This window comes from Chelonia mydas, chromosome 2 (genome assembly GCF_015237465.2).
Source record: "Chelonia mydas isolate rCheMyd1 chromosome 2, rCheMyd1.pri.v2, whole genome shotgun sequence".
NCBI lineage: Eukaryota > Metazoa > Chordata > Testudines > Cheloniidae > Chelonia > Chelonia mydas.
Window position 1 is genome coordinate 21,034,519 of NC_057850.1, and position 21,795 is coordinate 21,056,313.

The 21,795-nt window shown below is 40.3% G+C and overlaps 1 protein-coding gene across 2 annotated transcripts in view; it reads left to right on the forward strand.

The window, feature by feature from the left end:
- WASHC5 (WASH complex subunit 5) overlaps positions 1-21,521 on the forward strand; it is a 39,234-nt gene extending 17,713 nt beyond the window's left edge. For both annotated transcript variants that reach the window (XM_007055899.3, XM_043539104.1), the window contains exons 12-29: positions 878-990; positions 1,633-1,799; positions 2,458-2,533; positions 3,520-3,630; positions 3,723-3,863; positions 9,068-9,148; positions 10,073-10,174; positions 10,879-11,058; positions 11,800-11,924; positions 13,461-13,623; positions 14,465-14,567; positions 14,651-14,730; positions 16,876-16,979; positions 17,578-17,707; positions 17,849-17,945; positions 18,921-19,074; positions 19,381-19,468; positions 21,117-21,521. In XM_007055899.3, coding sequence (XP_007055961.2) covers positions 878-990; positions 1,633-1,799; positions 2,458-2,533; positions 3,520-3,630; positions 3,723-3,863; positions 9,068-9,148; positions 10,073-10,174; positions 10,879-11,058; positions 11,800-11,924; positions 13,461-13,623; positions 14,465-14,567; positions 14,651-14,730; positions 16,876-16,979; positions 17,578-17,707; positions 17,849-17,945; positions 18,921-19,074; positions 19,381-19,468; positions 21,117-21,173 — 2,072 coding nt within the window. In that variant the 3' untranslated portion in view covers positions 21,174-21,521. The remainder of the gene's footprint in view (positions 1-877; positions 991-1,632; positions 1,800-2,457; positions 2,534-3,519; positions 3,631-3,722; positions 3,864-9,067; positions 9,149-10,072; positions 10,175-10,878; positions 11,059-11,799; positions 11,925-13,460; positions 13,624-14,464; positions 14,568-14,650; positions 14,731-16,875; positions 16,980-17,577; positions 17,708-17,848; positions 17,946-18,920; positions 19,075-19,380; positions 19,469-21,116) is intronic.
- Positions 21,522-21,795: the final 274 nt, after the last annotated feature.

Sequence of the window (21,795 nt, forward strand, 5' to 3'; positions counted from 1 at the left end):
ACAGAGGGACCTAGACAAATTGGAGGATTGGGCCAAAAGAAACCTGATGAGGTTCAATAAGGATAAGTGCAGGGTCCTGCACTTAGGACGGAAGAACCCAATGCACAGCTACAGACTAGGGACCGAATGGCTAGGCAGCAGTTCTGCGGAAAAGGACCTAGGGGTTACAGTGGACGAGAAGCTGGATATGAGTCAGCAGTGTGCCCTTGTTGCCAAGAAGGCCAATGGCATTTTGGGATGTATAAGTAGGGGCATAGCGAGCAGATCGAGGGACGTGATGGTTCCCCTCTATTCGACATTGGTGAGGCCTCATCTGGAGTACTGTGTCCAGTTTTGGGCCCCACACTACAAGAGGGACGTGGATAAATTGGAGAGAGTCCAGCGAAGGGCAACAAAAATGATTAGGGGTCTGGAACACATGACTTATGAGGAGAGGCTGAGGGAACTGGGATTATTTAGTCTGCAGAAGAGAAGAATGAGGGGGGATTTGATAGCTGCTTTCAACTACCTGAGAGGTGGTTCCAGAGAGGATGGTTCTAGACTGTTCTCAGTGGTAGAAGAGGACAGGACAAGGAGTAATGGTCTCAAGTTGCAGTGGGGGAGGTTTAGGTTGGATATTAGGAAAAACTTTTTCACTAGGAGGGTGGTGAAACACTGGAATGCATTACGTAGGGAGGTAGTAGAATCTCCTTCCTTGGAAGTTTTTAAGGTCAGGCTTGACAAAGCCCTGGCTGGGATGATTTGATTGGGGATTGGCCCTGCTTTGAGCAGGGGGTTGGACTAGATGACCTCCTGAGGTCCCTTCCAACCCTGATATTCTATGATTCTATGATTAAACGTCACTAACTTAAAATTTTCCTTTTTCCTGGTTAAACAGAAAACCTGCAGGCTTGGTTTAGAGAGATCTCCAAGCAAATAATGTCTTTAAACTATGATGACTCCACTGCAGCAGGCAGAAAAACTGTACAACTGATACAGGCATTGGAAGAGGTAAAGACGGGGACTTTGGAGCCATATTGTGTAGCATCTTTGGAAAACACATTTGATAAGCTTATGTTGGCCTTTCAACCAGATGGATCACAACATGCTTTTCTAACTTAAACCCCTTATACAAATACAGGCCCCGATTCTGAATCCACTCCATATGATCATAAGAGTTCACCTATAAAGATCTGATTGCAGGATAAGGGCTATAAAGGAATCAGTTTTCTTCCCATTAAGTTCAGTAGCCTTTGAGACAAAATAAAACTAATGTTAAACAGTACTTGGTAGTGCTACACATCAGTTTAGGAAAGGATGTGAAAATCCACTTGAAACTGCATGGGGAAATTTAGGAGGCAAAAGAGAAATATCCATATTAGAATTTGGCCAGGACACAAGAGCAAACACCTTTACCCATTTTTTCAGGAAGTAAAAGACACTTCAGCATGGTGTCTCAGAGTACTTCCAAGGTATTTAGGCACTTATTAAATGAAACTGCTTCCTTGGTGACATTCCAAAGTAAGAGAGGGTTTTGATCAATGTTGTGTTTGTTTTAGCAAGAAAAATATTGTAAACTTAGTGAATCTTTTTTGTCAAATCGTCTGAGGAGGAAAGAAAAAAAAGACGAATGGAGACTTTGTTTTAACACAGGTCCAAGAATTTCACCAGCTGGAATCTAATCTGCAAGTTTGTCAGTTTCTTGCTGATACCCGCAGGTTTCTCCATCAGATGATCCGAACAATCAACATTAAAGAAGAGGTCTTGATCACCATGCAGATAGTTGGTGATCTTTCTTATGCTTGGCAGTTAATTGACAGGTATGTTACCAGGGTTTGTTTTTAATTCAATCTTGTGTTCCTTTTATTTAATTTCATCCCATTTATCATTCTTGAGGTATGTCCTCTTCCATTCAAGAGAAATTGTATGCATGTAAGTTCCTAACTTCACACAAAACTTGCAAATGCTGTTAACTCTGGCAACTTGTTCTAAGTAGCAATGCCTAGGGCCCATTTTATGAGGTGTTGAGCAGTCAACTCCCGTTGCCTTGAATGAGAATTATGGGCCCTTGTTGGGCTTGTTTCTACAATTTTGCTATCTATTCTTAACCCAGTTATAACAGCCTTGAAGATTAAAATGGACCAAGGTTTAGCCTGTTAAGTGGTTTCCAGATACCAGGGATCCAGATTTTTCCCCGGGTTGTTTTGCTTTGACCAAAAACAAATGGACAAACCATTGTCACAAGAGTATAAGTGGCGCATCGCTGCACTGGGTGTTACTGAGTGTCTGACACTCTCTTATCTTGTTGCACCACTTACCTTACATTGACTGAACTGTTGCCCCAAAAGGCATGTCTGTTGGCCAAGTTCATTCGTGGTATAACTCCACTGACTCCATGTGCAGTTTCTGCATCAGGCTGTGGTACAAGAGAGAAATAGTTTGAGATGATGAACCTGATATTTTAACTTTTTTTTTCAGCTTCACATCTATCATGCAGGAAAGCATAAGAGCCAGCCCATCAATGGTAACTAAACTCAGAGCTACTTTCCTAAAGGTAAGCGTGAATGAAATGAATGACTCCTACTTTATCATTCCATGTTTAACTCATCTGTTAATTAGACCTTTAGCGTTTATCTGTATACATGACCACTCATGCGTGACCATAAGTGTTTAGATGTGAATAGTTCCGATTACCGTTACTTTTCATAGATTAATAAAATGACTCAATTTTTTTTAAATACAGGTTGGACGTAATTTTATATATGGAATACACCCAGGCATCGTAATAATTAATTATTCATATTAATAATACCTAGTACTTTCATCAGGAGATTTCAAAATGGGGTCAGTCTCATATTCCCATTTTGCAGGTGGAGACAAAATGAAATGACTTGCCCCACAGAAATGAAATGACTTGCCCTCGGTCACCCAACAGGCCAGTGGCACACCCAGGAATAGAACCCTGGTCTTCTGAGGTGAAGTCCAGTGCTCTACCTTCTAAGCCACACTACATCCCTAACAATTAGTCCAGTTATCTAGTAACATTAGCTGGAGACATTGGTGTTTTTAGTGAACACAGATGTGGCTCTCTGTGCAGGAACTAGAGGAGGCTGAATGTATGATGCCAGCAATGTTGCCAATGCACTTAACCTGCCATAAGGCAGATCTGACATCAGTTTAGAAGGATACATTTTCACCACAGTATGAAGAATGGGAAATGTTCTTGATTGAGGAAAATGAATACATGGGGCAGGAGGACGAGACCATAAGAAAATAAAATGCTTTATTCTGCCCGTGATCTGCAAACCACCAAAACAAGAACAAAATGAATGCAGGGTCATCAGCTTCAAAAGTGTTTTTTCTTAAAAGATATTTTAGCAGGAGAAAATGATGTTGGTGTATCATTGCTCTTTAGCAGGAGAATGACAGCTTGAATTCTGGATTTTAGAGGCTCATGAGGAATTAGAGATTTTTAAATTGTATATTTGGTAACAGAATCTCAAAATGAGGCAGTTAAAGTTTTATAAATTTTATTTCTAGCTTGCATCTGCTCTTGACTTGCCACTGCTTCGTATTAATCAAGCAAACAGCCCTGACCTTCTCAGTGTATCACAGTATTACTCTGGCGAGTTGGTTTCCTATGTAAGAAAGGTATGCATTTGTTGTAATTGTTTCATTCCTGAATTGCTTTTGCTAATACTTAAGAATTATCCATTGAGTCTGTGTCACTTTCTTCTGTGAAGGTTCTGCAGATCATTCCAGAAAGCATGTTTACTTCCCTTCTCAAAATTATAAAACTTCAGACTCACGATATTATCGAAGTACCTACTCGGCTCGACAAAGACAAACTACGAGATTATGCTCAGCTTGGACCACGATATGAGGTGCAGTTAAACTTCAGAATACTGAAAAGTACAATTTATAGCAGCTAAACTTAGCCCTGGTGTAAGTAAATGCAACTCTATTGAAGTCACCTGTTCCCACTAGAGCTGGACTTGTCCACTGAGTAAGAATTTAAGTTGACTAGTGTTGGAATGAGTAAATCCCAGATTTCCTGGCAACTAACTAGTCATTTTTGTTCTACTGAAAACTCATAAGAGAAAGGTTAAAAGTATGGATCTCTGTAGAAGAGGGGAATAAATTAAACTGTGGTGGTTTAAAACATCTCAGACACTCAGGTTAACTTTTTCAGACCTGAGGAAGAGCTCTGTGAAGCTCAAAAGCTTGTCCCTTCCACAAACAGAAGTTGGTCTAGTAAAAGATATTACCTCACCCACTTTGTCTCTCAGTTTTCAGTTAATAGGAGTCACCAGCATGAAAAAACCCATGCACCACTGGTCACAACAGAGAGGTTAAGGACTGAATGGGCCATCAGGACTAAGCTACCCTCTGGCCCTCAGATGTGAAGTCAAGATTGAGGCATGTGGACGATGTGACATAGAGAAACTTGTGTTGCTATTTGATCGAAGCTGTTCTGTGGATAGAGGACTTAATTCTCCACTGCCGACAGTTTGGCAACTTTCACAAACACTAAAATCACTTTCTTTAAAATATAACTATAGATAAGCACTGTAATATACACTGTGTCCTTCAGAGTAGCAGCCATGTTAGTCTGTATCCGCAAAAAGAACAGGAGTACTTGTGGCACCTTAGAGACTAACAAATTTATTTGAGCATAAGCTTTCGTAGCCTACAGCCCACTTCATCGGATGCATAGAATGGAACATATAGTAAGAACACACACACACACACACACACACACACACACACACACACACACAACATGAAAAGGTGGAGTAAGAGGCTAATTAATTAAGATGAGCTATTAGCAGCAGGAGAAAAAAAATATTTCTCCTGCTAATAGCTCATCTTAATTAATTAGCCTCTTACTCCACCTTTTCATGTTCTCTGTGTGTGTGTATGTATATGTGTATATCTATCTGTCTTCTTACTATATGTTCCATTCTATGCATCCAATGAAGTGGGCTGTAGCCCACGGAAGCTTATGCTCAAATAAATTAGTCTCTAAGAGAAAAGGAGGACTTGTGGCACCTTAGAGACTAACCAATTTATTTGAGCATGAGCTTTCGTGAGCTACAGCTCACTTCATCGGATGCATACTGTGGAAATCGCAGAAGACATTATATACACAGAGACCATGAAACAATACCTCCTCCCACCCCACTCTCCTGCTGGTAATAGCTTATCTAAAGTGATCATCAAGTTGGGCCATTTCCAGCACAAATCCAGGTTTTCTCACCCTCCGCCCTCCCACAAACAAACTCACTCTCTTGCTGGTAATAGCCTATCCAAAGTGACCACTGTCTTCACAATGCGTATGATAATCAAGGTGGGCCATTTCCTGCAGAAATCCAGGTTCTCTCACCCCCTCACCCTCCTCCAAAAACCACACACACAAACTAACTCTCCTGCTGGTAATAGCCTATCCAAAGTGACCACTCTCCTTACAACCTGCATGAAAATCAAAGTGGGCCATTTCCAGCACAAATCCAGGTTTTCTCACTCCCCCACCCCCATACTCACACAAACTCACTCTCCTGCTGGTAATAGCTCATCCGAAGTGACCACTCCCCCTACAATGTGCATGATAATCAAGGTGGGCCATTTCCAGCACAAATCCAGGTTCTCTCACCCCCCCCCCCCCCCCCCACAAACTCACTCTCCTGCTGGCAATAGCTCATCCAAACTGACCACTCTCCCCACACTGTGCATGGCAATCAAGGTGGGCCACTTCCAGCATAAATCCAAGTTTAACCAGAACGTCTGGGGGGGGGAGGAAAAAACAAGGGGAAATAGGCTACCTTGCATAATGACTTAGCCACTCCCAGTCTCTATTTAAGCCTAAATTAATAGTATCCAATTTGCAAATGAATTCCAATTCAGCAGTTTCTCGCTGGACTCTGGATTTGAAGTTTTTTTGTTATAAGATAGCGACCTTCATGTCTCTGATTGCGTGACCAGAGAGACTGAAGTGTTCTCCGACTGGTTTATGAATGTTATAATTCTTGACATCTGATTTGTGTCCATTTATTCTTTTACGTAGAGACTGTCCAGTTTGACCAATGTACATGGCAGAGGGGCATTGCTGGCACATGATGGCATATATCACATTGGTGAATGTGCAGGTGAACGAGCCTCTGATAGTGTGGCTGATGTTATTAGGCCCTGTGATGGTGTCCCCTGAATAGATATGTGGGCACAGTTGGCAACGGGCTTTGTTGCAAGGATAGGTTCCTGGGTTAGTGGTTCTGTTGTGTGGTATGTGGTTGTTGGTGAGTATTCGCTTCAGGTTGGGGGGTTGTCTGTAGGCAAGGACTGGCCTGTCTCCCAAGATTTGTGAGAGTGTTGGGTCATCCTTCAGGATAGGTTGTAGATCCTTAATAATGCGTTGGAGGGGTTTTAGTTGGGGGCTGAAGGTGACAGCTAGTGGCGTTCTGTTATTGATGGATCGTCTACAGCCAAGCTCTGCGATACAACCGCATTTGCTCCAATCCCTCAGACAGAGACAAACACCTACAAGATCTCTATCAAGCATTCTTACAACTACAATACCCACCTGCGGAAGTGAAGAAACAGATTGATAGAGCCAGAAGAGTTCCCAGAAGTCACCTACTACAGGACAGGCCTAACAAAGAAAATAACAGAACGCCACTAACTGTCACCTCACAAATCTTGGGAGACAGGCCAGTCCTTGCCTACAGACAACCCCCCCAACCTGAAGCGAATACTCACCAACAACCACATACCACACAACAGAACCACTAACCCAGGAACCTATCCTTGCAACAAAGCCCGTTGCCAACTGTGCCCACATATCTATTCAGGGGACACCATCACAGGGCCGAATAACATCAGCCACACTATCAGAGGCTCGTTCACCTGCACATTCACCAATGTGATATATGCCATCATGTGCCAGCAATGCCCCTCTGCCATGTACATTGGTCAAACTGGACAGTCTCTACGTAAAAGAATAAATGGACACAAATCAGATGTCAAGAATTATAACATTCATAAACCAGTCGGAGAACACTTCAATCTCTCTGGTCACGCAATCAGAGACATGAAGGTCGCTATCTTACAACAAAAAAACTTCAAATCCAGAGTCCAGCGAGAAACTGTTGAATTGGAATTCATTTGCAAATTGGATACTATTAATTTAGGCTTAAATAGAGACTGGGAGTGGCTAAGTCATTATGCAAGGTAGCCTATTTCCCCTTGTTTTTTCCTCCCCCACCCCCACCCCCCCCCAGACGTTCTGGTTAAACTTGGATTTATGCTGGAAGTGGCCCACCTTGATTGCCATGCACAGTGTGGGGAGAGTGGTCAGTTTGGATGAGCTATTGCCAGCAGGAGAGTGAGTTTGTGGGGGGGGGGGGGGGGTGAGAGAACCTGGATTTGTGCTGGAAATGGCCCACCTTGATTATCATGCACATTGTAGGGGGAGTGGTCACTTCGGATGAGCTATTGCCAGCAGGAGAGTGAGTTTGTGGGGGGGGGGGGTGACAAAACCTGGATTTGTGCTGGAAATGGCCCACTTTGATTTTCATGCAGGTTGTAAGGAGAGTGGTCACTTTGGATAGGCTATTACCAGCAGGAGAGTTAGTTTGTGTGTGTGGTTTTTGGAGGAGGGTGAGGGGGTGAGAGAACCTGGATTTCTGCAGGAAATGGCCCACCTTGATTATCATACGCATTGTGAAGACAGTGGTCACTTTGGATGGGCTATTACCAGCAAGAGAGTGAGTTTGTTTGTGGGAGGGCGGAGGGTGAGAAAACCTGGATTTGTGCTGGAAATGGCCCAACTTGATGATCACTTTAGATAAGCTATTACCAGCAGGAGAGTGGGGTGGGAGGAGGTATTGTTTCATGGTCTCTGTGTATATAATGTCTTCTGCGATTTCCACAGTATGCATCCGATGAAGTGAGCTGTAGCTCATGAAAGCTCATGCTCAAATAAATTGGTTAGTCTCTAAGGTGCCACAAGTCCTCCTTTTCTTTTTGCGAATACAGACTAACACGGCTGTTACTCTGAAATTAGTCTCTAAGGTGCCACAAGTACTCCTGTTCTTTTTACTGTGTCCTTCCTGCAGTTTTACCAAAACTCTCACTGACCTCAGCGGGAGTTCCATGTGCAACACGACAGCATGTGGCCTAAAGTATAAATCTCTCACATAGTCATTGCATCTGATTGATGCTTTCAGTCAAGGTCTACCCTGACATCTGAAATCTGCATTATTTTCATGTAACTTATACAAACGTCTGGTGCATTCACATTAAGCTGAAATTCAGATTGGCATACTGGGTTTAGTCACCATCTTTAAACCTTAAGATAGAGGAGGTTTTGTTTTGGTTTTGTTTTTTCAAGTAGTAATTCCTCTTCCTTCCCATCCCTCCTCAAAATGCTCTTCTTCCGCAAAGCCTTCAGTAATGACTTCTTCACAACCCTGTTGTCTCAACTAGCTTCTAAGCTTTTTCAGGAAAAAGTCTGCCTTACTTGATCATGCAGTGCTAAGCACATGCATACTCTCTGATTATTAATAGTAGTGCACTAGAAATGTAAAAATTGTACCGTTGACCAAAATCACTAAATTCTATTAAGTCAACAGGAGTGTTGTCTGAATAAGGACTGCTGGATTGGGCCTGTTGCTGGCAACAGTCTCTACTGTGAAATGACATCTAAAAACAGTTTATTTAAAGCAGTGTCACCATTTTGACTCCCAAACAATTGCTTCCATTTTACATAACTTTGAATTGTGTACCTATACAGAGCAAGGCATCTACCTGTCATTCGTGCCTTTTGAAAATCTCCCTGATAGTTATTAAGCCTCTAAGAAACACTTTTGTTTCTTGGTTTGCTCTTAAAAGACCCACCTAAATTTACATGAAAGGAAAAACTAATCCATTTTGATGTAAATCACATCTATTAAAAAGTGCGACAATGACTTTGCTGTAAAATAGGAAGTTCGCACTTAACAAGAATTGATTTGATTAGTTATTTCACTTTGCAGTGATTGTACCTGAACTATTGTTACATTTTAATTATTAGTTTCCTTTCTTCTCATTAAAGGTTGCCAAGCTAACCCATGCTATTTCAATTTTCACTGAAGGTATCCTTATGATGAAAACTACTTTGGTTGGTATCATCAAGGTAATGTCACAGTGGATGTAACTCTTTGAAAGCATTTAGCACTTAACCATAACATTCTCAAAAATCAGCACTCAAACAAGCTTACAAGGCAAAAACAAAGAGAAACAGGAAATAGTTTGACCAAAGTTTTCAAACCTGAGTGCCTAAAGTTGGACACCTAAATAAATGGCCTAAGTTTTAGAGGTGCTGAATGCCCACAACTCCAACTGAGCACAGACTTGCCAAGGGCTTTAGTATTTGGTGCATTTATTCTACATTTAATGTTATTGTAAAGCAGTGGCTCTCAAACTTTTTTTACTGGTGACGCCTTTCACATAGCAAGCCTCTGAGTGTGACCCCCCACCCCTTATAAATTAAGAACACTTTTTTATATATTTAACACCATTATAAATGCTGGAGGCAAAACGGGGTTTGGGATGGAGGTTGACAGCTCGTGACCTCCTGTGTAATAACCTTGTGACCCCCTGAGACCCGACGCCTAGTTTGAGAACCCTTGCTGTAAAGCCTTTTTAAAGAGCAGTTTCTTCATCTGAGTGGGATCCATTCTTCCTACATAAAGAACAAGTCTACTGCCAGCAGTGTCGAGACAATAGAAACTTCTTACGTGTGCTCTGCTGTGCCGCATGTATAACATCCCCTTCCCAAAGGTCATCAACAGTGTTTAAAGTTAGGATGTTGAGCACAAACCCCTTGATTTAAAGAAGTAACTCTATTAGCTCGAAGTATTAGAAGTTATTCTCTTGTGGACCAGCCTTTAGAGGAGGCGCATAATACACAGTTCACCAGTGTTTGATAGGCTCACTTGCTGCCACACTTCACGCCATGATCATTTAAAAGTAATTTGTTTCTTAGATTAAATACTTGTATGTTTAGTAAATCCTTTTTTCTGACTTTCTGAGGAATCTTGTGTTTCTTTTTACCCAGGTGGATCCAAAGCAGTTGTTAGAGGATGGAATAAGGAAGGAGCTAGTCAAACGAGTAGCTCTGGCTCTTCACAGGGGACTCACCTTTAACCCTAGAGCCAAGGTGCTGTACAAGTAGAGTTGGTTTTGTTACTTTCTTTCTGTATGTGAACTTGAGTGGAACTTGCTGTACTGGACCTTTTCAAATAGCTTCTAGCTTTGTACACATAGGTTTGTGTATTGTAGGTAATGAACATCTTAAAGCATTTCATATTATCTTTAAGAAGTTTAATGTGAAATTGAAATACAGTTAACTGAAATCACACATCATTAAGGGAATCTGTAAGAGTAGATATAACTTGTGCAACAAATTTGTTTTAAAATCCTTTCTTCACTTACCTACCAACCCAGAGTTCAGAATTCTTTGTTTTCCTGCAACAGCTGATAATATAACTCAGCCCACATAAAGGGTCTATCTAAGAAAAACAGTTCCCTGCGCTGCTTTAGGTGGTGGTGAAGCACTCAGTTGTTCCTGGAAAGGGAGATTTAGTAATCTGGACATGACTCTTGGAAGTTGTGAACATTTCAGTTCATATTATGATTGTGTTAATAAATTGAATTTTCAACTAACCTTTGATAAGTTTCTTAAAACAGTTCAATTCTGGTGCCCATATGCCCTTTAGATTGGCACGGTATGAAAGCCTAAATAGACCACATTTTGAACTTTTGTTAGGTTGTTTTCCACTGTAACACTTAAAAACAAGTCATTATCCATTCCTTTTGTATACTGCATCTTCAGGATTCTTTAATTGATCTCCTTTTCTACAGCCAAGTGAACTGATGCCAAAACTGAAAGACATGGCAGCTACCATGGACGGATTCCATCGATCTTTTGAGTACATCCAGGATTATGTCAACATTTATGGTTTAAAGATTTGGCAAGAAGAAGTGTCCCGCATTATCAACTATAACGTGGAACAGGAGTGCAATAACTTCCTAAGAACAAAGGTACAGTGATGCTGGTTGATCAAGATTGTTACAGTTCATAAATGTCTTTAAATGTGGACGTTCATGCCACATGAGTGAATGTGTAATTAATTATGCACGCTCCATCCAGACAAAATTGAGATTGATTATCAACTTCATATGCTGGACACATAGAAGGAAAAATTGGTGCTTTTTTTGGCTTGTTCAGAGATCCGGACACCACTATGCAAAGCACTGTACACACACGAAGCAAAATAATGGTCACTTCCCCAAAGATCTTATAGTTTGAGACGATTTTAAAATACAGTCATAAAACAATAAAATCAAGAATAACCCTTCCTCTCCTCCCTACACCCTGCCCGAAAAAACAAGAAATACTAATTGAAATGTAACAGAAAATAAACCAAACAAGCCTAACCCTTATTTAACCCCCATATCCTAGAAGAATAGTTAGGCTGCACTGGATACGGCTGCTACCTGATCATCATGACAAAATCTGGACAGCTGCCGAGACCCCCAGTTGTGAACATAGCTAGCAAGAGGGCAAATGCATACTCTGTATAAAAGCAGAAGATATAATCTTCTAGTGTTACTTGTCCTTATTCATGTTAGCCCCATTCTTCCTTACCACTTCTCTTCTATCTCTCTTGTACAGATTCCTGTTCACTGTTGTTTTTCAAGAAAAGCAAAATAATTCTCTGAAGCCAAATTGAAAGGGACCAAGGATAGAGTTGAAAAATTATTCTAAAATGTGTTTTTCAGATTCAAGACTGGCAAAGTATATACCAGTCCACCCATATTCCAATACCCAAATTCACACCTGTGGATGAATCTATAACATTTATTGGTCGGCTTTGCAGAGAAATACTGAGGATCACAGACCCGAAGTGAGTACCATATGTCTCAAATTGCATTATAGTTCATGCACTGCATTATTTGAATCCCCTTTTTGTAATGCTGACGTATTTGCTCCCTTGTAATCAGTATACATTTTCCTTGGTGGTGGTCTCTGCTGTTTAAATATTCAGAAGAAAGAACTTTCCCAAATCTATCCTGTACTTTTAAGATTAGCCCAGGAACAATGCTTTAAAGTGTTACCAAAAAAAAAAAAAAACAGATGACACGGACCCAGTAAAGGTGGCAGGATTTGGCATCGGAGAGAGTGCCCAGAGATCGTCCGGTACCTATGGCCAGTTCATGTCTAATGTCTGTCTGAGGTAACTTAACTTGTTACTTAGGTCTGTAGCACTTTCTGGGGGTACCCAGGGTTGTGAGTCACCTCATTACCACCTGCTCTTAGCATGAGGAAGCCTTGTTTATGCCTGCTTTGGGTCAGTTCCCCAGCTCCATCAGCCTCTGGCAACACGAGCACTGCCTCCCAGGCCTCCGCAGGCCCTGCTCTCTCTGTACAGGTTAACGGTAGGCACACTCCAACCCCTGATTCTTCTGAGCATCTCCCTGGAATGCCCAGCCACTGTTCCACTGGACACTCACAGAATTACCAGATCCTGTTTCCAAAGGAAGAGTACAGCATAGTTTACCAGTTCCACTGTAGAACACAGCTCTGTTTGACACACAGCCCTTCGATTTGTTTGTAGAGAAATTAAGTGTATATTTATTTAACCAAGAACAGAGATTCAAATGTTAGTGAGCAGAAATATTGGAAACAAAGGATTACATGTAAAATAAAATCATAACACGCATACTAGAGACTAAACTTAACTAACAAGACACTGTCATGTCATATAGAGCAAAAGCTCACCCTAAATCCTTCCAGCATATTGACAGTCAGACTTCGCTGTGATCTTCCATTCATGAGACAAGCACTCTGTCCTCTTACCTCCTCAGTGCAAAGCTGCAGAGTTTATCTCTGTCTCTGCAGTTATAGTTGAAAAATCCAGTGTCGGCACTTACAAACGGATAACCCCAGCTTCTTCTGTTTTCCTCTTTAGGATCTCCCCTGGAAATTCTGCAATCATGTGCTTAGCATTTTGCTCAGACTGTAAATAGGAATTCATTGTAAAGTATATGATACTCAATTACATGTAGACAGACAATGGAGAAACATCGTCTACATGAAAGAAACCTGTTTCTCACCTTTTGGTGATTAGCCCCAAGCCACAGACGTTAAGAACATAATTTTCTGTGTGTGTGTGTGTACACACACAACTCCTTATCTATCATCCATACATACATTTCACAACAATTGAGGATCAGTGTGATGCAGGCTTTCATTAGAAACCTTACATGACATAGTTTAGTGAACTAGTATATAGATACCAGACCCGGGGGATCCATGCAACCCTTATGCACTTCTGTGCCCTCTGCTAATTGGCACCAAGAGATTCTGGGGCACAAGGGCCTCTTAGGAACTGCACCTAGCACTTCTAAAAAAGTTGTTTTGTTTCTGAATTTTCCTTTAGAGTCACCTGTTACATTGACCAAATGAACACATGGTATGATATGAAAACTCATCAGGAAGTAACTAACAGTCGCCTCTTCTCAGAGATTCAAGACACTTTGGGCACTTTTGGTCTGAATGGTCTAGACAGACTGCTCTGTTTCATGATTGTGAAGGAGCTGCAGGTAATGTTTGAGCTTCCATTTTTAAGGAACATTCTGTCTTAGTGCTCAGGAATTTGTTTTAGTGGCCATTTGCTACTTAAAAACCAATACTGTAATGTTTGATCACTCTTGCCAGCCTTTTATAAGAAGAGTTTTTGTGTCACACATTTGAATCCAAACAGGTATTCTTCACAAAGATAAAATCCTAGATATCAGATGGACGAAATGTCAGAGCTGTTGCTTTGGTTTAAGTGCTGTTACAGTAGTTTACAGGTTAAATGAGTGACGTGTGGGAAGTAAGTACTAGAGGGGTATCGTTTTCGTGTCCTGGTATAATTTAATGTTGACCTTGGCTCAGCCTCTGTTTTTCTTTTTCTTTTTTTTTTTTCTTCAAAAAATTGGATTCTTTGTGCTTAGCTGAATGGTATATTGTTTTTACTAAATAAGTAATCTACATAATCTTTTTCTGACGACATCCATACTTGAAATCAAGTCCTTTATTCAAATAACTCCAGAGCAGCTTAAATTAATACTATGGTCTGGCAAAAAATGAATGAAACATTTTAATGCATAAGTGAAATGGGAACTTCTTTAAAAGCTAAATAAGGTAAGCAAAAGGTTGGTTCCTCAAGAATTATTCACTAATGGGAGCAGCAAGTTGGTGTCCTAATACCAGTGAAGTAGAAAGATTAACCATGATATTCTTTAGCCTTGTGTCCAGGAGAATTTTCCTACCCTACTCTCCCTATAACAACACAATTGCTGTTAAAAAAACGTTGATCTCATTGCTATAATCCCTATGTTGTGCTACTAAGATAAAGCATATTTTGTGTGTATGTAATATCTGCTCATTTGTTTTTAGAATTTCCTCAGTATGTTTCAGAAAAATATACAAAGAGACAGAACTGTACAGGAAGCATTAAGATCTCTTATGAATGTAGTCAGCCCTCTCAAAGGAATTGTAGGTAAGTGCCTCAGTTGCAGGCTTCTGGAAAGCTAGTTGTTATAGGATTTCTGAATGTACTTACTCGACATTTCTTTGTTGCAGCAAATTCTAGCAAAATTTATTCTGCAGCCGTTGCCAAAACTCAGAAGATCTGGGCTGTATATCTTGATGCCATAATGAAGGTACATTTGTTATAACTTTTTTTTCCCACTGCTGAGCACAATGCACTTCAGGAACTGTGGTATTTGTTATTGGGACATTACCCAGGGTACAATCTGGACTGATGAACAGCTGTCCCCCCTCAGTTCTCCAACCGGGGGTGCCTTTTACACTGTTTCACTGTGAGAGCTACTACTCCTGGTCTACTCACACACAGCCTCCGGTATGTAAGTTACTCCCAGTTTATACTTTATGAGTGCTATAACCAAGCCACTCATGCATTACATAGCAGAGCAACACCAGCAAATTCCCAGTCCCAGACGTTCCCCATAATTCTGTAAGGTAAGTGAATTCAAAGCAAAATTCACCACATTTCAGTATTCTTACTGGCTGAATTCCTTTCAGTCAGGATCCCTCCCCCAGTCCAGTGCTGCTTCCTTTGTTCTTCAAGTGTTGTTGATGCCATGAGTAGAGAGAAAGGGAGGAATCATTTGGGGCATCTGCTCCTCTTTCTTACAGCTTTCTCTCTTCTTTGAGAATCATCTCCAGCTGAGATTCAGGAGACAGAAAGTCTGTGTGGACGGGAACCCTCAGCTGACTTTTTGTCAAGATGTAGATTTTCACCCACATCCTCTTTCCTGCCAAAAAATGGCCACTTAACCAGGCAATGGTCAATTTGATTTTGTTGACACTTGGCTGATGCATTGTCTAACCTTTGTCTTTGGGGAACTGGTTTGTGGCTGCTCCCTCCAGACTTGGAACAAATCTTGGTAATACCATACAGAGGTATCTTATAACTTTACATGCGGTGTTGCCACACATATTATACCAGGACAATAATGATCAGCAAATTATGAGTTTTCAAATAAGACATACTTTGTGCAATATTTATCATAGTCTTGTAAAAGGGGTGAACATAGGGGTACAGACTGTCACAGTTACATATTTTAATGTAATTATTTTAGAAAAGTAGAATCGGTGATTGTTCTGCCTCTTCCAGTGATCTTGTAGTATATTACACATTAAGCAGGACTGAGCCAAGTCAGTAATGGGATGGGAGTTCTCTAAGGAAATCCCAAGGTGCTGCCTAAAGTGGTGCTGGTGAATCTTTTCTTTTTTAGTATTTCCAAATCACATAGCTGCATTGCTAGAGGTGCTGTGTTTCTGAAAGGCAAAATCTATACCTTGGCCGCTTGTGGTCATTAGTGATCCCATGGCATTTTCTGCAAGGGGAGGGGTACTCAGCCCTGGTGTCTGGGCCAAATACCAACTTGAGCAATAACACTTTCTGGCTTAAAATAACTTCCTCAGCTTCAGGCATAAAGCAGGATCTCTCAGAGCTGCTTTCATCACAATGGTGACGCACTTGACAGTTTTCAAGTGCTTATACTTGCGGTTTGTTGTAGCTCTGTCCAGGGATCTCTTGATGGTATCCAAAAGCTTTTATGTTTGACCCGCTAAACTCTAACAAACACCTCTTTTCCCTGTCTTGCTGACTTCTATATGTCTGGTGGGTGTTTTGCTAATGTACATTTTACCATAATCAATGACCCCGTGACTCTATTATTAAACACATATGAGACTCAAACTGCAAAGTGACTTAAAGATCAATGAAGACTACAGGAAACTAGAGGAGATTAAGTATTTGGGCGAGGGAATAAACAGCACAGATACAAAATCAGATGACATAAGCAACTAGTTACATCCCTCACGTCACGGGTCTTTTCACCTTGTCCCCTTAATACTTTCTTTTGTCATATATCCAAGCAGTATATGTGGCACAGGTCAAGGAGGGATCAGGATGAAGAGTACAGGAGGGGAGATGTGCTTTGAAACTCTTGCTATATTGAGAAATGGCCCCTAGTATGAAAACACTTGAGAATCACTAGTTCAAATTTCTGTCTTAAACTACTCTCTAATGCAGCTGCTCTGGTCTATAGAAAGGCTGCTATATTTCACCTAGATGCAGGGTGCAACTTCCTTAGTGGGCAGATGCTTGATATATAAAATAGTTTATCAGTTTGTAAAGGATTAAGTCTCTCTGGATATAAGGCTTTGTATAAATGTAAGTGGTTACTGTTAAACGTGTTTTCTCTCTGTTTTTTGAAAAATTAAACATTGTTTTCACTGCTTCCTTATTTATTTATTTATTTATTTTCCCTTTACAGGTTGGTCAGATGCAAATTTTAAGACGGCAAATTACCAATGAATTAAATTACTCCTGCAGGTTCGACTCCAAGCATTTGGCAGCCGCCCTGGAAAATCTCAATAAGTAAGAAGCAGCATGCTTTGATAGCATTATAGGTGGTGGTGATCGCTGTTGTGAATTGAGCCAAATTTGGAAAAAAAAAAAAAAAAAAGGGGGGGGCAAAGTTTTGGCAGTTTCGGATTCAGATAACCACTGGCAAAGTCAGAAACAATAGTTGCCACGACTAGCTGTTAATTTAAATGCCAATAAAAAGATACAGTTTTTGAATATATTCAATATTTGGATATATCTGAAATGCAAGTCAAACTTAGATAAGAGATAAAAACAGTGATGTAAAAATGTCACCATATTCTGTGCTTTCTCACTTCTTCTAATTGTGCAGATCCTGGTTGGTGCTAACACTGAAATACATGCCCTTAGTAAAAGGAGCATCTGAAAAACTGAGAGCAGTTTATTTTTCTTTGATTATTGCTTGTAACAATTTCCAAAGAGTCTATATCTGCAACTTTTTACTTTGTTAATATGACCTGTTTCTCAATTGCAGTATGACTTCAGGCTTGCCTATTATTTATTTATTTATTTATTTATTTATTTACTTTAACTGAACTGTCCATTTATAATGAAATAGATAAAGTTGATCTCTATCTTTTTGCCATTTTAGAGCAATCTTGGCTGACATTGAAGCCCATTATCAGAATCCGTCATTGCCTTACCCTAAAGAAGACAACACACTTTTGTATGAAATCACAGCCTATCTGGAAGCAGCTGGCATTCATAATCCATTGAATAAGGTCTGATACATGCTATTGTGTGATATGAGCCAATACAGACATTAAGTTCTGATACAAATAAGGTCTATGTTATTTTGGTTTCCTCGTGTAGCTTCTGTTGATAAGCATGTAAACACTGTGTGTGTTCCTTTTTCTTCCCAGATATATATAACTACGAAACGACTCCCATATTTCCCCACAGTCAACTTCCTATTTCTGATTGCCCAGCTGCCAAAACTTCAGTACAACAAAAATCTAGGTATTGTATAAATTGTTATTACATAAATACCGGTGGACTCTATGTAAATGTAGATGTATTTAAGATATTCGGCTCTTGACTTAAAATGTATGGGCTAGATTTTTTGTTTTTATATATAGCACAAACCAGACCCTCTCTGGCCTCTCAATGTACAACTCCATTTATAACTTTACTGTTTAACTGCAATATGTAAGTTGTGATGTGACAGAGGACCTCTTTGTAAATATTTAACAGTGATAATTGAATGTACAAGGCTAAATGCAATATAGGTAATATGCGCAACCATCTGCTTCACCTAACATGAGTAAAGTAATGCAGAAAATGTATTACTATCCATTAGCTATGGGGTTCTGCTAATGTGGCAGAGAACTTAGATACTAGAAGTACATCTTAAATAGATGGGGAGGTAAGTTTTGAGATTTCATCTTGACCTTTGGAACTGTGAGCCTGATCCAAACCCCATTTTAGTCAATGGAAAGGCTTCAGTTGACTTAATTGGGTTTTGGATTGGGCCCTACAGGATGAGGGGAAGAGTGCAGGAGAAAATAAGAATATGGCTCCTCATTCTTTAGATTTAGGTGGCTGTAAGCCCTGTATCTCCCCTCCCCCTAACCCCTTTTCTCTAAAAAGCTACACCCCAGTTAGAAACTTACCTCTTTCAGGCTCTTCCTATTGGTTAGTTTAAAACTACCTAACTTGGGATCTAGTTCCTTGGAGTTGTATGACTGTTAACTAGAGTGAAAAGCCATGTCTTCAGCCCCGTATGAATTACAAGGTGGAGAGGGCCCTTCAGGATTTGGAGTGGCTGGGGTTGGATTTGACAAGGTTGATCTGATGCCCCCAAACCCAGGGACCAACATATGAAAAGTAAAAACAGGAATAGCAGGAAGCCTCTTGAGAATAACTCTTGTTTGGCTGTGATATAAAGGATGTTTTTGTGAAAATAGAAGGGAAAATGTGGTGGTTTCCTTTCAGGAATGGTGTGCAAAAAGCCAGCAGATCCAATTGACTGGCCCCCTTTAGTGCTTGGGCTCCTCACTCTGTTGAAGCAGTTTCATTCACGATACACTGAACAATTTCTGGCTCTGATCGGTCAGTTTATTCGCTCAACTATGGAGCAGTGCACAAGGTATCTCTTTTCACATTTATTTTAATGTCCCCTTTTGTGTAGGACTTTCAGTTTATTTGAACATTCTTTTTTTTTTTTAAGTCTGTAATTTGATTAGAATATGTTTAATCATATATTTAGGTGTCATGTCCTAGTCTCTTTTTTGTGTGTGTGGTGATATCCCACAGCACACTGACCTACATGAATAAATATTATGTGGGAGGTTGGTATTTTTTTAACAAAACTTATCTTAGCTAGTCAAAAAGACAATGTCCAGCTGCATGAGTTTCATTTGTGTGTGTGTGTGTGCGCATTTGTGTATTATAGCCAGAAGATACCAGAAATGCCTGCTGATGTAGTGGGTGCCCTTATGTTCCTAGAAGATTATGTTCGTTATACAAAGTTACCAAGAAGGGTAAGTAAGAAAACTTGGATTCAGTATGGTGTTGGGAGAGTATTAAAATACACTGTATCCTCAACTAGTGTAAACTGGCATCAAAACCGAAGGAAGTACATTGGTTTACACCAGCTGGGGATCTGGCCTATTATCTCCAAAGTATTCTCCTGTTAATCAAAAGCCCTGGCTGTAGATTTTTACTGCTTACATTTTCCAATCATTAGTTGTAATGGGAGCCTGGAATTGGGTGATCAATACAATAAATGCTTTTCCTGTTATTGGGGACTAGCCTTCACGTGCGTTTTCATCTGTCCTTTTTAAAAGGTTCCTTAATCCTCAGAGTCCTTTATTAAAAGAGCTAATTTTGGTTTATGCTGATGTTATGAATAGTGGTGGTCATGCCTAGCAGTTTAACCCAGGATCAGGGTATCTCTTTGTCAAGACTGACCAGTTAGGCATGTCAAACAAGTGTATCAAGTCCTCATCAGTGCTCAACATAAGGAACCTTAAAGGACATATAAAAGTGAAAAAAATCTTCTGTCTGCGAATAGGTCACTGTGAAGCCTTTGTCCATACCATCCAGAAATTGCTTGATTAGCAACTCTGTGTGTCAGTCCGATTGCTTTATACCATTGCTCCCATCTCTGTCACATCATCCCCACTTTGAAGGGTCATTTAGCTACTATTTCAACTTTCTGTGAACTTCAGGACAAGAATTCGCTTTCTGCTCATCCCATCTTCTAGTGATTGCGTTTGTGAGGGACATGTTACATTAAAAAAAAAAGACAGTGGTGGTTATGGGATATTTTGCACTCTGAAATGAGGATTATAAGATAAATTGGGTGATGTTTGGGTTCTAAATCGAGAGCCATGGGTTTGGGTGGTTTCTAAATTTGGCAAAACAAATTCTTCAATAACAAATTTTACCTAAGGCAATGAAGCCTCCTCCTCAGCCTCTTGATACCAATAAACTAAAGTTTCACATGAAAGGCAGCCATGACAATTTGGATTTATAAAGTTAACTTTGCAGTTTACTATGACTCCAATAATTTATTCATCGCATGATGCAGTTCTGCATCTCACTACAAGTTGTGTTTAATACCATTTGCTATAAACTGTAACACAAGTAACAAGTTGAAAAGTGCGGGGAAGTTGCTGTTTCTGGGAAAGGGCATTGCTAAGCAGTGCTCCTGAGTCAAAGATATAGAATATTCCTCTCCAGATTATCTCCTGTTGTTCCAGCCACTTTGCACTGCCTGGCTGGCATAGCCTGACCTAGATCTCCCTGATGTTGGGGCATGAGGTTGCAGAGCAGAGTGCGCCAGTGCTCTGCCAATTCTCAACTACTGTATATGTCCCATAGGGACAACAGACAATTGGTATAAGTTAGAGCATCTCAGGGGATGTTCTAACTTAAGCTGGAGCTACTTACAGCTCCCTGAAACTGTACCCAAACTCCTGTGCCAAGCAGATGTCTGTAGGAAAGAATCTGGGTCTCCGAGTGTGTGTATATATAGTAGAAACCCAGCTAGTCCACACTGATAACATTGAGCATTTACTTAGTGGGGGACCTACATGTAATATCCATGGGCAGTGTTGTTTGCTGTGTTCATGGCTGGATGTTGCTATGGAATACTTAAAGAGTTACTGTTCTCTGTTTCTTTAGGTTGTTGAAGCACATGTGCCTAATTTCATTTTTGATGAATTCAGAACAGTTCTGTAAATGCAGAAATAAGAATGAGCCTTCTTGCAATTACAAAACAAGTGAACTTGGAGAGGGCAGAGGAAGGAAAAAAATAGCACTTCAGAGCTATGTGTTTTCTGTGTCTAGGGGAATAACCACAAAGGTCTGAATAAAATGTAACTGTCAGCACTAGTCCATGTAACTAATCTTGTTTAAATCATGATATCATATGCAATTTCTATCACATCCAAGCAGCACACATTTTGTACTGCACATTATAAATGCTGTATGTAATTGTTTATGTACAAAATCATTTAGTTTTATGTTCTAAAGAACTATTTGTGGAAGTTTGACTTTTGTATCACAAGTAAAATAATATGGAAAGCAGTGGATTTGGATTTTTTCACGTATGATGAGTTCCCTACTCAGTACCATCTAGAAGATGAACACACATTGGAAGAGGATTTAGGCCTTGATTTAGGCCTTGCACTGCTAAAGTCAGTGGTAGCTTTGTCCTTGACCTCAATGAGCAAAGGATCAGGTCCTCAAAGAAATACAGTCTATTAGTGAAGGTTCCTGACTTGCTCCAGCACTCAGATGTCCACCTCCCTGGGAGTGCAGATCCAAAGATAGATTATGAAATTCGCCCCCTCCCTCAAGG